The following is a 14,714-nucleotide window of genomic DNA, read 5'->3' as shown; positions in this document are numbered from 1 at the left end:
AACTTTCCCACTCTTCTGATTTCCCATATAATCTGTGATGAGATGCTTAGTAAATCACATTGACTATTATGCAACAAGACAGTCAGTTTCATCTGTTTTTAGAACTTTACAGAGGGCACTGTATGTCATTAATGTCACAGTGTAAATTTATACTCCCCAATTGCTTCCATTAACATTCAATTTAATTTCAATCTCTCTGCAGTTCACAGGGTTTTAAGGAAATTGTACCTGTGGACTTTCTTTCAACTTTTATCATTGTTAGTGGTGAGTTGGGTGGAAGGACTTGGCATGAGTTTGAAACCGGTTAGGGATCAAAATTGACCAGAGACGAGAAGTTTCGACAGTTTTGCAAAGCTTGTCTTCACTCTCCCTTCATTGTGCCGCATACTGTACATTTTGTATACAATATCCTGACTCATGTAGTGTGTCATTGAACATGATAGAGTGTACCCCACTATGGGGACTGTTAATTATTTCCTTCAAGTGTGTGATGAAGAGTGCTCTTTGTCAGTACTTACTCCATAGAGTTGTTTTTGTGGTTGTGTATTGGAGAGATACAAGGTGGAAGGAGCTGACAGTCTTTGTCCAATTGTAGCTTCTTATTGCTGTTGCCACACGGTTCCATGTGGTCCAACTGGGAATATAAAGAAGACAAACGTGAATTAGAAAGGCCAAGGGATAATGCACAAGCCAGAGGAAGACAATTAATAGCCAGGGGTGACTTTGCTTTAGGGGCAGTGACCCACCAGATGGCCTGAATTTGTTTTATTCCGTATGTATGTATGTAAAAGAGCGCAGTGATCAATTAGTAATTTATTGTGTGAAGGTAATTCTTGGCTTTGGAGTGTTGTGATAGTTCGATGTGACAACAATTTTTTTTAATCAATTCTGCTGCACCTGCTTGCTAGTTAACAATTGATGTCTGTTTTTCTGTCTTTAATCACAAACAAATTGTGTTGTTGGTGATATTTACAACTTTGCCAAAGGACGAGAAATTAAAGTGCATCAGGTCATAAAAGAGAGTACAATAGTTTTCCTGGTATGTAGCTGACTTAAGTGGTTGCTGCCCTGTTACTTTATTGTTTTATTTAGTTTTTTTTTAAATTTAAAAGCCCCATTTCTAATCGGATAATTTAAAAACAATTGAGGAGATACACTGGACAAATGTTTGAAGACAATCAAGACAATTTTTCACCTTGTGTTTTCTCTTGCTCTTGCTGGTGCGCTTCTCTGTCGGAACCACCATCCCGCCATTAGCTTGCCTCCTGTGTTTTCCTCCACTCTCTCCTCGTTCCGTCCTCCCGGGCAGCCTTGGGAGACTCTTGTCCTGCACAGGGGGGTTGTCCAGGACCCTGAGCCCCTGACATGCCTTCTCTCTTCTTTCTGTCACCTTGTCTCTCTCTCCTAAATTGAACCTTTCTCTCTCCTCTCTGCCTGCCTGCCTGTCCCTCTCTGTTAATCTATTGCTGTCACACTGCCTCTCTGTTTCGTGCACTAATGGCTCATTTTTTTCGTTCGGCTGCTCCCCTTTAGGTAACTTTGGTCTATCCCTGAGCCCTTGCCCCTCTCTGTCACCCTGTTTTTGTCTCTCTCGGTCTGCCACCACGACCCTTTCCACTGCTCTCTCGCATCCTCTTCTTTCAATTCCGTCTTGTTCTTTTATCACCACCTTAGATACTTGACCAAAACCCTGTGATGGCACCCTGTTAAGCAAGGTCAGGTCAATTTTCACCCATAGACTCTGAGTCTCCTGGTATTCCGTAAGTGGGGAAAGAGGAAAATCTTGTCCCATGTTGAAGTGTGGTGACATGGACTCCAGGTTCTTGTACGGCCCACCTAACCCTCCAGGGTCAGGGACGGAGGTACTGAATGAACCACTTATGTTGATAATGCTTAGCGTGTTACAGCTACTACTACCTCCACTATCACCATTACTAATGCTACTAGTGCTACTATTAATATTGGTGGTCACACTGCTGCCATCTCGGACACAATGTCCCTTCCCTCCGAAGACTTCCAGACTTCCCATGCTGCCGGCTGAGCCAAAACAGGGACGAGGTGGGGTGTAGGAGTTGGACTGAGGCTGTGTGTTAATTGTGGCACGTGTTGACTGAAGCGGCAAAGCAGAAATTTTCATGGTTTCCTCTGAATCCGACTGGCATTCCGAAGAGGAGGAGGAAGAATCTGTTTCCACAAACTCTCTGGACTTCGGTGTGATTTTGCTACTCGGGCCTCTGTGCTTTTTCTTGTCCTGTTTTTTTTTATTTTTTATTTTTTTGGACAAATAAAGCATATAAAATGAATCACAATTAATAATTATTTTTGCTAAGATAGCATTTCACAACTATGCAAGGGATAAGACATCACGCATCATTGATGGACGGACAGGCCAACAATTATTTGAAATTATTGCTGTCCACACCCTCCAATTTACAAATCACTGAATTACAATCTCAGAAAAAACATTTTTGCTCTTTTATTTCTTCCAATTTGCGCTTATGTACTGTGGTGTGCCATCTGCTGTGCAACATGGAAAAGAAAGCTAAAAGTATATTTTGACTGCATATGATAATATAACACAAATAAGACAGAGCAGACAGACGTGTTTGACTGATCTGTGAAACGAAACATGTTTTGGCTCTCTAATGTTTGACTGTCAGTGATATTCACAGCACACATGTCACACAATTGAGCACATGTAAAGATGATGTCTGTCACATGCAAATTAAGAGGCAATGATAACATCTTGCCATGAACAGTTGACAGACTTCAAATTGTATCAGCGGACCGAACCATCTGCAAAACTCCCCAAGAAATGTTGAACTACTTGTACAGCCTTTTCAATTGGAAATGTTTAAAGTTCTAGCATTCTCGCATTAGTCTAGAAAGCAAAGAAGAGGTTGCAAATGCTTTCTAGCCTTAACTAATAAAGCCTTGCTCATTAACTCAGGTCAAGTAAAAAAAATAAAAAAAATTAGTTGAACTTGGTTTGTTCCCCTGACAACTGCTGCTGTTGGAAAACATAAAAGGCATGTATGTAATGAATATAAGTTTGTGGTTTGAACCTCTGACTGCTTAAATGAATCATGAACTTCTCAGAAAAAGTGAAAGATGGCAAGGTCATGTCTCTCGTTTTCTGCATGACAGATTAGTTACTGTTAGCTTGATGTCGAGGTCGTATAGGAGGTCATATATTTGCATTTATGAATTCTGCTTGTTTGTATTCGGATTGTTCTTGTGCGTTCTTGTTTTCCTTTTCAAAGGCAACAGAAAGCCCAAAAGGTGAGCTATATCACGATACGACACACTGTCAGCGGTGCGTAAAGCGATCGTTACTTACTGTGTTCCTTTAAAGGTGCTTGTATTGATCTTTGAAGAGTCATGATAACTGAAGGGGTTTTATAAGGTTTATGAGAATTTTGAAGGTTTGATTATTTAAATGCTCCAGATTTTGGCTTAGACACCATATCACCCTCTCGTCAACCCAGAGGATGTAAAAATTAATCTCAACCTCTTTGCTTGTTATGATTCATCTATAAACACCAGTGAAAAAAATATTGATAATAATAGTAACGCTAACACACAACTTTACTGTAAGTATTATGAATGTGTGTTTGTTTTTTTCCATCTTCGAAATAACATTTTGAGCTCCTCATCTATTTCACGCTTACGCTGTTTCTCAATTGTGCTATAAAACCAGGAGATATTGATCCAGAATAGTTCTCGGGAATATGAAGATGAAGTGCTCACTGCAAACTGTAAAATGACACTTCTTTCTGACATTGTTTCCATCAGAGGGGTACAATGACAACACACACACACACACACACACACACACACACACGTAAAACTAACCTGGTTTACACTGACAGTAGGTATTGGCACAGTGGTTTGCTGTAGTGCTACTGGTTGTGCAACTGTGTTGTTTGAGTTGGTGGAAGTGCGAGGTTCTTTCCTGGGAGCTGTTTTCCCACTGGGAGGCTTGGTTCTTGGCCTGGAAGTGTTCTGATGCTCCAGGGAGGGAGGGGGGTACATGTCCTTTTCCCTCACTGCAGGGCTACTGACGAGACAGAAATTGTGAGGTGGGGGATGCAAACAAACTACACAAGACGCAGCACTAAACAAAAGTCAAACGACTCACCTAAAGTGCATTTTTAGTTTAATTGCAAAATTGTGGGAATACATTAGTTTAAATGACAACTGTTCTGTTTTCTTTGAAAGCCAACTTCACTACCCTCAAACTTTACATATCCACTTCACACTGGGTCAATCGTGGATCCGTTTCTGCTGATAATATTGTGATTGAAGAGCATACAGGAATCTGAATAGTTAGAAACAGGTTGTTTTCAGTTAAATGGCAATAATTGTAAAAATCTTCACAAAACAGATGCTTTAAAAAAGGGGAAAATATTTTTAAAACAGTTGCTAGGAAGCACAGTTGACGAATGTATGGAACACAGAGCAGTGTCAATGATGGGTGAATATAGGTCAATTGTAATCATTTTATGCAATATTATAGTACTAAGCAAAATTGTACTTTTATTAGTCATTTAAGATGAATAAACACATATAGTATGAATTCCAGTTCACTTACTGTATATCTGGCATGTCAAGGAGCAGAACACAATGTAAATTGACAAATTCTTGCCCTTGCCAACCCTAATTTTAGTTAATTTTTTAGTTAAGACATAGCTCTCCAAGTGTTTTTATTTCTTAAAACAATTATTGCCCGCAAACACATGGAGACGGGGAAGTTTTTCTCAATGTCAGTTTAGTGTCGTTCCTCCCTTACCTTAGTTGGTTTGATCTGCTCCATGTCTGACTCTGATTATCCTCCACACTGTTCAACCTTTCTGTTCGTCTGGGTTGTTTCTTCCCTGTAGTTGTCCTCCTCGGTGTGGCGACCTCTGATCCAGACATCACTCCCGGCGACAGCCTCATCTTTGACCTCTGACCCTCCCCTGATGCCTTCTGGGTGAGTTTGGCCTTCGTTTTCTCTCTGCCTGGGCTGTGAGACACAAACATGACTGATTTTTCTTTCATTTGTAACATAGCATGACAAGTCTTATCAGTCAGGTCAATTAACCTAACATACAAATCCTGTGTTTTTTTTAAAAATATGTATATATGAGCGGCACGGTGGCCGACTGGTTAGAGCGTCAGCCTCACAGTTCTGAGGACCCGGGTTCAATCCCCGGCCCTGCCTGTGTGGAGTTTGCATGTTCTCCCCGTGCCTGCGTGGGTTTTCTCCGGGCACTCCGGTTTCCTCCCACATCCCAAAAACATGCATTAATTGGAGACTCTAAATTGCCCGTAGGCATGACTGTGAGTGCGAATGGTTCTTTGTTTCTATGTGCCCTGCGATTGGCTGGCAACCAGTTCAGGGTGTACCCCGCCTCCTGCCCGATGACAGCTGGGATAGGCTCCAGCACGCCCGCGACCCGAGTGAGGAGAAGCGGCTCAGAAAATGGATGGATGGATGTATATATGACATATTTAATTATGACTATTTCATAAACAAATAGATGCAATTGATACCAGAATGTTCCCCTGGAATCTTTGTGCTCCACTGTTGGCACTGTGGGAAGCGCCGTGCTGCTGGACCCACAGGGTTTGGTCTTGGCTGACGCACCCACTCCTGCTGCTTCGCTGGGCTGTGGGAACGTTTCCTGACTCTGGGTGACAGAACCTGAGCAATGGACCATTAAAGCACAGGCTTTCCAGAATAAACCAAGGGAATTAAAGCATCCTCGTTAGACATAGTCACTTCTACATTGTGTCCACGTTTACCAACCTGTGCCATGATGATCTTGCTGTGGGGCCACAAGAGGTTTAGTTTGAGCTTGGACCTTGTTCAACCAGCTGTCCAGCTGCCACTTGTTAGTTGAGGATGGTTCAGGCTACAAGGTAGCAAAAAAAAAAAAAAAGAAAATCACATATAGCATTCTGCAACACATCTGCATTGTTATGCAGCTATACACAATTGGAAAGCTAATATAAATGAGTTTAAAACTTTGTATCTTGCTATCTAATACTGTAGATAGGTAGGTCGTTAGTTAGGTTGATAACACAGCATAAGCATATATAACATAACACAGCATAAGCATAATCATCATTACTGTAGTAGCTACAGAAATATTTGGACAATATTTGGACAATTTGTTCGAAGTTTGAAGTATATTGACTGATGTATAATGATACTGTGATGAATTATAATATGCATTGGGATATAAAGTAATGGTATGAATGCTGTCTATTCCTAGACAGTTGGTTACTTCATCAAAGTTGGACTGAACCAATCATTTTCCGAATTCTCTTTTTCGTGGGAGGCATTATGTGTTTTACAATATAAATATTAAATGATGCCTTCACAAAGTTAATCAAAGATTTATTATTTTAACAATCTGTTTATCATTATAAAGGGGGAAATATTAAAAACAGTGCTGGGTACAATGCATTGCAGACAGCTGGGCCAGCTCAAGTATGGTGTGTAAAATAAAACTGACAACATCAATTCAGTTGGTTATAGGATGAGACAAGAAAAGGATTCAGCTAATATGACCCACACATGATTACACATTTTTTTCTTCGAACAATGACTGTCAATATGTATTGTGTGTTTTGCAGCCCATTGTTAACACACACACACACACACACACACATGCTTGTCACTGTACCTCAGGGGAGATGGTGCGAGTGGCCTGGTTATACTCGCTATCGCTGGAGCTGCTCTCCGATTCGTCGGTCTCCGACTCCGAGCTGCTCTCAGATTCACTGCTGCTCCCTGATGCACCACTTTAGAAGACAGAGGGTAGACAGATTTAATCTACATGTCACAAAGTAGCAAACAACAGAGAGGGCTTGATTCACTTGACACAAGCAAAGCTCATTCCTGTCATCTTACATCGCTAACAGGGTTACATCATGATTCACAAATAGATTCACTCACCCTCGCCTATGCTTAGTGTCAACTTTCAGAGAACCGCCTGCTTGTATTTCTTCACCGAGTTAGGACTCAGCATAAGTCTAGAGATGATTGTTTACGTCATTCACTCAACGCTTTCTATACCAAATATTACTCAGTCAATTAATGTCATCTGTTCCACTGCCATCCTTCATATGATAATTCAATTTGGAGCCAATGTGTTTATCATGTCATGATACTGCTTTGGTAGTTTACCACACACAGTACTTACTCATATTTTCAAGGTTGAAAAAAAAATGTACAGCATGATCGGCAATATACAGTAGAAGAAAGAATATTACAGATGCATTGCATCCCACACTTAACCCTTTTACAATTCTGTAAAATCCCTGTATTCATAGCATCAAACTAAAAGGTTGTTGCAGGCAAACGGTAGCAGTTCCTACAAAACAATGTAAAGCTTTCTCTTTAAGTAGTATTGAAAAATTAGGGACCACACGTATATATGTTAAAAACCCCAACAGCATACTGTTTCAAAGTTGCACACTCTCTGGTAAATTTTATTGATTTATTTAAAACTGTGATATAAATAATTTTAGGACTTTTACATTTTTAGTGTACTGTGTGGAAAAAAATCCAACAAAGCTGATAAAGACAGTATATACTGTAGACAAACTCCTCCTATCCTAAGATGTTTGCTCTGAATTAATCAACACATTATCAGTTTCATTCAAACTAATTTGAAATAGTAGCGCTTCACCCAAATAAAATACAATTCTTCCAGTATGTAGGGTACCGCTTATCGTTATTAGGGTTATGGGTGTGCTGGTGCCTGCTGACTTTCACGCTGGCCTGGTTGCCAGATATAGGCAACAAGGAATTTGTTATTATGTATTCATCATATTGTAAATATGATGTGGCACAATCTTGACATGACAAAGAACTAGACATTGATTCAAAATTGAACAAGAAGTGGTTAAAGAGGCTGCCTAGAGGCCTGTAGCAAAATGAAAAGCTGATTGAATATGCACCAAATGTTATGATATTCTTTTTCAGCACCTTTTATGCTCATTAATACCATTCATTCATTCATTTTCCGTACCACTTATCCTCACTAGGGTCGTGGGTGTGCTGGCGCCTATCCCAGCTGACTCTGGGCGAGAGGCGGTGTACACCCTGGACTGGTCACCAGCCAATCGCAGGGCACATATAAACAAACAACCATTCACACTCGCATTCACACCTGCAGGCAATTTAGAGTTTTCAATTAACCTAGCATGCATGTTTTTGGGATGTGGGAGGAAACCAGAGTGCCCGGAGAAAACCCACGCAGGCACGGGGAGAACACCAGTCGCCACCGTGCCGCCTCATTAAAATGATGTGGGAGGAAACCAGAGTGCCCGGAGAAAACCCACGCAGGCACGGGGCGAACACCAGTCGCCACCGTGCCGCCTCATTAAAACCAGTCATTCCAAATATATTATAGTACTTACATTACATTGACAAAACACGGTGTTTCAGCCAAGCATAGTTTATAAATTCTAATTGAGATTTTTTTTCAAATTATTGGTAGCAAAAAAATATTAACCCCTTTCTGTAAAAGGATTCAGGTTTGGATTTTCATATACTTTTTTTACAGTCCTTTGAACCAGTTCAATTATCTCTTTCTAGTGCTTTTGCAAGTTCATCCCTCCATCCACAATCCTTTGAAATGGGTCTCCAAGAGGCAACACAACCGCTGACACAACTTGAGAACACACAAACACACAAGTGGGCAGAAATAACAAAAGTGTGTAGCGCATGTGCCTGTGTGTACGTGTGTGCAATTTCAGTCCAAGGCTGCCATCACAGCAGGCACCAATCTGTGTGAGCAGTCAAGCAGCAAATCCATCAACTGTTCCTCAGGCAACACACACACACACACACACACACACACACACACACACAATATGCATGCACACAGGAATTGTGATTTCTTCTATCATTTCTCATCTACTCTCGTCTTTTCTCGCTCCTACCTTTCTCTTTCAATTTTAATACATTTTCCTCTCAGTTTTCACTATTAGTGTCGCATGGTGTTTAACTCCGCCACTCTTGTATTGTTCTCAGCTGGTAAGTTTAACACCAATATTTTCTCATTTTAGTTTTGCTACAAGCTCAGCGTTGTGACGTTAATTAGGATTTATTTTCTGCAAAATTGTCCAAAAAATGCAGAACGAGCAAATAAGATAATCTATTCTTTTATATTAGTTTATATTTGGCGCCTGTATTTATTTACCCATTTGCATTATACTGTACACCAACACATCGGAATTCAACATAGAGTATGATCTTTTGTCTCTTTTCCTTCTTCTTTATCTTTTTAAAATTAATTTAGAACTGATGTTTCAGTCAAGCCCTACTTCACTTTTTTTTTTATATTAAATTGACTTAATTAGCAAAATACACAGGGCCATGATTGAAGACCATCATTTTTATAAAAGAGGAAAGACTGCTGCATAAGTCAATTAACCAATTAAGCACAGACAAAAAAGTGTGTGACTTAATGATGAATGAATTTACAGCGCTATAATCAATTATTGTGTTATGTTTTTATGACTATTTAATTGCAGTTGCAGTGGTTGAGAACTACACTGCATTATAACGGGAGCTCTGTACATTATTTTGGCTACTTTGGCTAGAGAGTCATTGTCTCTGTAAAAGCAGAATATTTGATAAATCTACGGAAGTGGACATAACCATGTGGCTGGTTGCTGGTATCAAATTGAGCAGCAAACAGAGTATCACATCAATGACACAAGTAGGCTATACCCTAATTAAGACAAAGACAAGCAAAGAAAATTGTTGTAAGTGAAAGATTACGTGAAGAGCATTAGAAAGAGCCTGACCTCATTTAAAAAGTTCTTAGTGTGTCAATTACAGTGCCATGAAAAAGTATTTGCCCCCTTCTCAAATCCCCCCCCCCCCTCGTTTTCAAACATTGTTTAAGATCGTCAAACAATTTTAAATATCAGACAAATATAACCCAAGTAAATATAAAATGCAGGTTTTAAATTTTGATTTGATTTATTTAAAAACTATTCAAAGCTACCTGAACCTGTCTAAAAAAATAATAGCCCCTATAATAATATAATGACAATAACTGAGGCAAGGAGGCCTGCAGTTCTTTAGATGTTGTCCTCGGGTCCTTTGTGAACTCTTGGACGAGTCGTCGTGTGATTTCTTGATTGAAAAGACTGGAGGTAATCAGGTAATTCCCCCCAAAAAATGTGACTAACCACAGTTAATTCATGATTTAACAAGAAGGGGCGATTACATTTTGAAACAGCCCCCCCCCCCTTAAAAATACAATCACATCATCATAAATAAAGCTATATTCTATGTTTACTTGGGTTATGTTTTTCAGATTTTTTTGTTTGTTGATCTTAAACATTAAAACTATGTAAACTATGCACAAAAATAAGAATTTGAGAAGGGCGCAAATATATTTGGTGAATGAATAGAATCACTGGTACATCTCAATCGCAATCGCAAACCACAGCTGCATATGAGCCTCTCAGTTATGTAAACAGGAATTGTTTTAGGGATGAAGCATGACTTGACTTTGTTGAAAATACGTAACGGTAGTTTTTTTTTTTGTAAGTTATAGTAAGCAATAAGTTCTGTAGCAACAGGATGCTGATCCATTTTGGGTTTTGTATGAATAGCATCATGTGAAGTTAAAAGGAGGGTGCTTGCTGCTCAATGAGACATTCAGTCGAGCACTTTCCAGCCTATTTTATTCTGGCACCATAAACAAGAGTGTTGCAGGAACAAGATGAAAGGAGCTGAATACATGTGTGGAAGTATTACATCTGGCCCGTTTCCCTCTACTCTCCTTAAGAATCAGGCAGGCATCAGCCGTCAAACATAATTCAGCACCGTTGTCTCTGCCAAATTGAAATGCGGCACCAGCTGGCGCAATGTGAGAGGCAAGCATTTCGCCGGACACCTTAAATACATCTCCATGTTGTGAGGCCTTAAATGAAGATACATTCTTTAGTTAATACAGGAGCGAATTGTATCGTTTTGCAACATTGTGTCATATTTTATGATGGACTCAATTGCAGATTTCTAGATGTGAATCACTGTTATAGTCCTTTTAAGCGGATTACACACACATATTAATTTATTATATATATATATATATATATATATATTTTTTTTTTAATCTTAATTGTGAGACCCCACACATGACTAGTTAAAAATTGGCAAGTGTGTACTTGCTACTGTTATGGTGTGTGATGTTCTCGAGATGACACATTAAAGATATGTCTCTTTTTCCAGACCAGTAGTACCAAGACTGACCTGTGAAAGGCAGCATGGTGCCACAGGGCATCCAGAGTCGTATATAAAGAAAGTCTGACCTTCTATGTGCGTGGAAACCATGTTGTGACCCACCTTTTATACTGTAGTACCAGCTGTCATGCAATAATCACATCTATTAACGTCTTTCATGCATCTCTGCGTTCATGGGTAGATTAGCGAGGCAATCACATTCCCATAATATAATATTTGTAAGAACAAAATATGTGTAAGAACAAAATGGACTCATAAAAAATCGAGACAATCTCAGAATGAAATTTAGTTAAGAACATTTCTTCTTCAGTGTATCAAACTAGACTCTTTTTGCTATCAGTAAAAAATTATTTACTACACAAAACTCTCTGTCTTTGTGTTGGCATAAGAAAATATATATAGCCTTTGTCAGATTGTCAGAGTGCAGTCAAGCCTGTGGTATGCGCCTGTTGGTTTGTATGATAAAATCATCCTCAACAGGGGAAATGAAAGCCTCACAACCTTGACAAAGTGAGCCGTTGGCTTGAGATGCCCAATGGGCCTCTCAAGAACCCCGTGATCCTCAAAGGCTGCCGTTAAACTAATGATTGCACCACAGATAAGAGGCTGAAATTTACGAAGATACTGTATACCATACCAGTGCTGACTTTAAATGTGTATGTAGGCGAAACCATTGTTTCACATGCTTACAAATATTTTCATGAAATTAATAGAAACTGAATAAAGAACAAAATATATGGATCAAGGTTTCCCTTGCCCCGACACGGGTCACCAGGGCCCCCCTCTGGAGCCAGGCCTGGAGGTGGGGCTCGAAGGTGAGCGCCTGGTGGCCGGGCCTGCACCCATGGCACAGCCCGAGAGGGTAACGTGGACCCCCCTTCCCATGAGCTCACCACCTGCGGGAGGGGCCATAGGGATCGGGTGCAGTGTGAGCTGGGCGGTGGCCGAAGGCAGGGACCTTGGCGATCCGATCCCCGGCTACAGAAGCTGGCTCTAGGGACGTGGAATGTCACCTCTCTGGCAGGGAAGGAGCCCGAGCTGGGTGAAAAGGTGATTCTTGTTCTTCTTCATCAAGCCTTGATCTCCAAGTCTCACTGGAGCGGTTCGCAGCCGAGTGTGAAGCGGCTGGGATGAAAATCAGCACCTCCAAATCTGAGACCATGGTCCTCAGTCAGATAAGGGTGGAGTGCCCTTTCTGGGTCAGGAATGAGATCCTGCCCTAAGTGGAGGAGTTTAAGTATCTTGGGGTCTTGTTCACGAGTGAGGGAAGAATGGAACGGGAGATCGACAGGTGGATCGGTGCAGCGTCTGACTTTGTATCAATCCGTTGTGGTAAAGAAGGAGCTAAGCCGAAAAAGCGGCCGAAATGAGCTTCCTCTGCAGGGTGTTCGGGCTCTCCCTTAGAGATAGGGTGAGAAGCTCGGTCATCCGGGAGGGGCTCAGAGTAGAGCCGCTGCTCCTCCGCATTGAGAGGAGCCAGATGAGGTGGCTCGGGCATCTGTTTAGGATGCCTCCCGGACGTCTCCCTGGTGAGGTGTTACGGGCACGTCCCACCGGGAAGAGACCCCGGGGACGACCCAGGACACGCTGGAGAGACTACGTCTCTCGGTTTGCCTGGGAACGCCTCGGGATCCCCTCGGACGAGCTCGAGAAAGTGGCTGGGGAGAGGGAAGTCTGGGCTTCCCTGCTGAGGCTGCTGCCCCCGTGACCCGACCTCGGATAAGCGGAAGACAATGGATGGATGGATTAATAGAAACTTTGCTTTGAATCAAAACTGATAAATGCTGGATGATGCTTTTGTTTTTAATATTGCTGTTTATAGGGAGCAGGTATAGCTTCCCAGAAGGCAACTAATTAAAAACAAACCTATAACAAATGGCTGATTTGCATTAATAAGAAAGATTTAACATTTGGTAAAGTATCTGTGATTAATACCGTGATTTCAAATTATTTCCGACTCTTTACGCTCTGTCCCATTTCAACATTCTTCATGTAATCTTAATCTATTTCAGAGGAATTTACATTGGCTGTCTTGAATTCAACACACCATAAAGACATTCAAAAGCTTCTGTGATTAAATGCTGATGACTTGAAAAGGGCCATAAATTTTATTTTGAGATGGGGAATTCTTAATAATGTTTATGTATTTATGTGATGACTCATATGATGAAGTACGTAGTCATAAACATGGATTTTCTTTTAAAGTGAGGCTGGGTGGGATTTAAAGGAGGTGTTTAGCCTTCGTTCTGCACTCTTGATTTTGTCAGCTATTTCCCCCCAATATAATAGTCATATGAGTTTACAAACAATTACCATGCCAATTTAATTACAGATTTGTTTATTCAATGTTTTGTTAAAGGGTGATCCTTGCTTGACCTGTCTGGTATTTCTGTAAGCAAGATGGATTTGAAAGATGTTTTTATTTTTTAAATAACATATTGTGTGTACAGTATATGACTGACTAAACAGACAGATAAATTGACAGACATCTGTGTCTGAAGGAACAAACAGGTATATAATTATGTTTGCATTGTGTGAATGGCCATACTGGTGTATGTGGATGGGCAGACAGATAGACAGATGTTTACATTCCTTCTGTGAATGAGCAGACCAATGTTTACATTATGAGTGTACATGAACGGACAGACACACTGTTACATTCTGCCTTACGTGAACGGATTGAAGAAATATAATTTCAGGATCTTATCATGGCCTAATAATTATGAATTGGCAGTAACAGGGCTTAGCAAGCATTTACAGTATGTCACTTTACTGTATTTTTAAGTTATTCACATACATACTGTCTCGTTCAAAAGATAATAATAGCCTCCTGTAGTTATTCTTTCAGGTAACTGATTAAAGCCTCCAGGGTACTTGTGTGTTCCAGTGCATGATTCTGTTTGCATTGTCAATTAGCCCAAAGGAATAGAAGATACAAAAGACAGTCAACAGTCAATTGTTTTCTTCCCTCCGCCAATCACCTCCATAATAGACTAAATCGATTAGCCTCTGACATCAATGAACCGAGTGGCTTTGAGGCAGATGGACCTTAGATCAGATAAACAGTAAGCTGTAGTAGAGCGTGACACAGGAGGATACACTGTCGCTTCACAACTGCAGTTGAAGTCAGAGGTAAATATAGCGTCACAAATTGGCCAAAGACCTCTGTGAAACTAGTTATGGTGGTATTTTGGGACGTTTGAGTGAAGATGTGGACGCCATCTGGACTCAGTTCATCTGTCATCCAATCATCTTCCACTTGGCAGAGCTCCCCCCCCCTGCACAGCTGCCTCTCCAATCTTCCTCTCAGTCTCTCTTTAAATCGCTCTTCCACAATTGTGCACCTGTGTGTGTGTGTATTTACATAATCGCACGTATCACAAGCGTTTTAGCCACCATTTCCGATATAAGCAAATTGATTGAGCTAGCCAGTACTATCTTTTCACACATT

The 14,714-nt window shown here is 40.7% G+C and overlaps 1 protein-coding gene across 3 annotated transcripts in view; it reads right to left on the bottom strand.

The window, feature by feature from the left end:
• Window positions 1–14,714, bottom strand: part of aff2 (AF4/FMR2 family, member 2) — a 153,631-nt gene that overhangs the window by 16,833 nt on the left and 122,084 nt on the right. For 2 of the 3 annotated variants that reach the window (XM_061686251.1, XM_061686253.1), the window contains exons 11-17: window positions 6,678–6,795; window positions 5,795–5,900; window positions 5,539–5,689; window positions 4,793–5,008; window positions 3,856–4,060; window positions 1,196–2,251; window positions 519–634 (exon numbers count right to left, since the gene is read on the bottom strand). In XM_061686251.1, coding sequence (XP_061542235.1) covers window positions 519–634; window positions 1,196–2,251; window positions 3,856–4,060; window positions 4,793–5,008; window positions 5,539–5,689; window positions 5,795–5,900; window positions 6,678–6,795 — 1,968 coding nt within the window. The remainder of the gene's footprint in view (window positions 1–518; window positions 635–1,195; window positions 2,252–3,855; window positions 4,061–4,792; window positions 5,009–5,538; window positions 5,690–5,794; window positions 5,901–6,677; window positions 6,796–14,714) is intronic. The other variant, XM_061686252.1, reaches the window with a different exon arrangement.

Source organism: Phycodurus eques, chromosome 9 (genome assembly GCF_024500275.1).
Source record: "Phycodurus eques isolate BA_2022a chromosome 9, UOR_Pequ_1.1, whole genome shotgun sequence".
Lineage (NCBI taxonomy): Eukaryota > Metazoa > Chordata > Actinopteri > Syngnathiformes > Syngnathidae > Phycodurus > Phycodurus eques.
The sequence above is the reverse complement of the archived record's forward strand: the minus strand, read 5'-3'. Positions and strand labels throughout refer to the sequence as shown.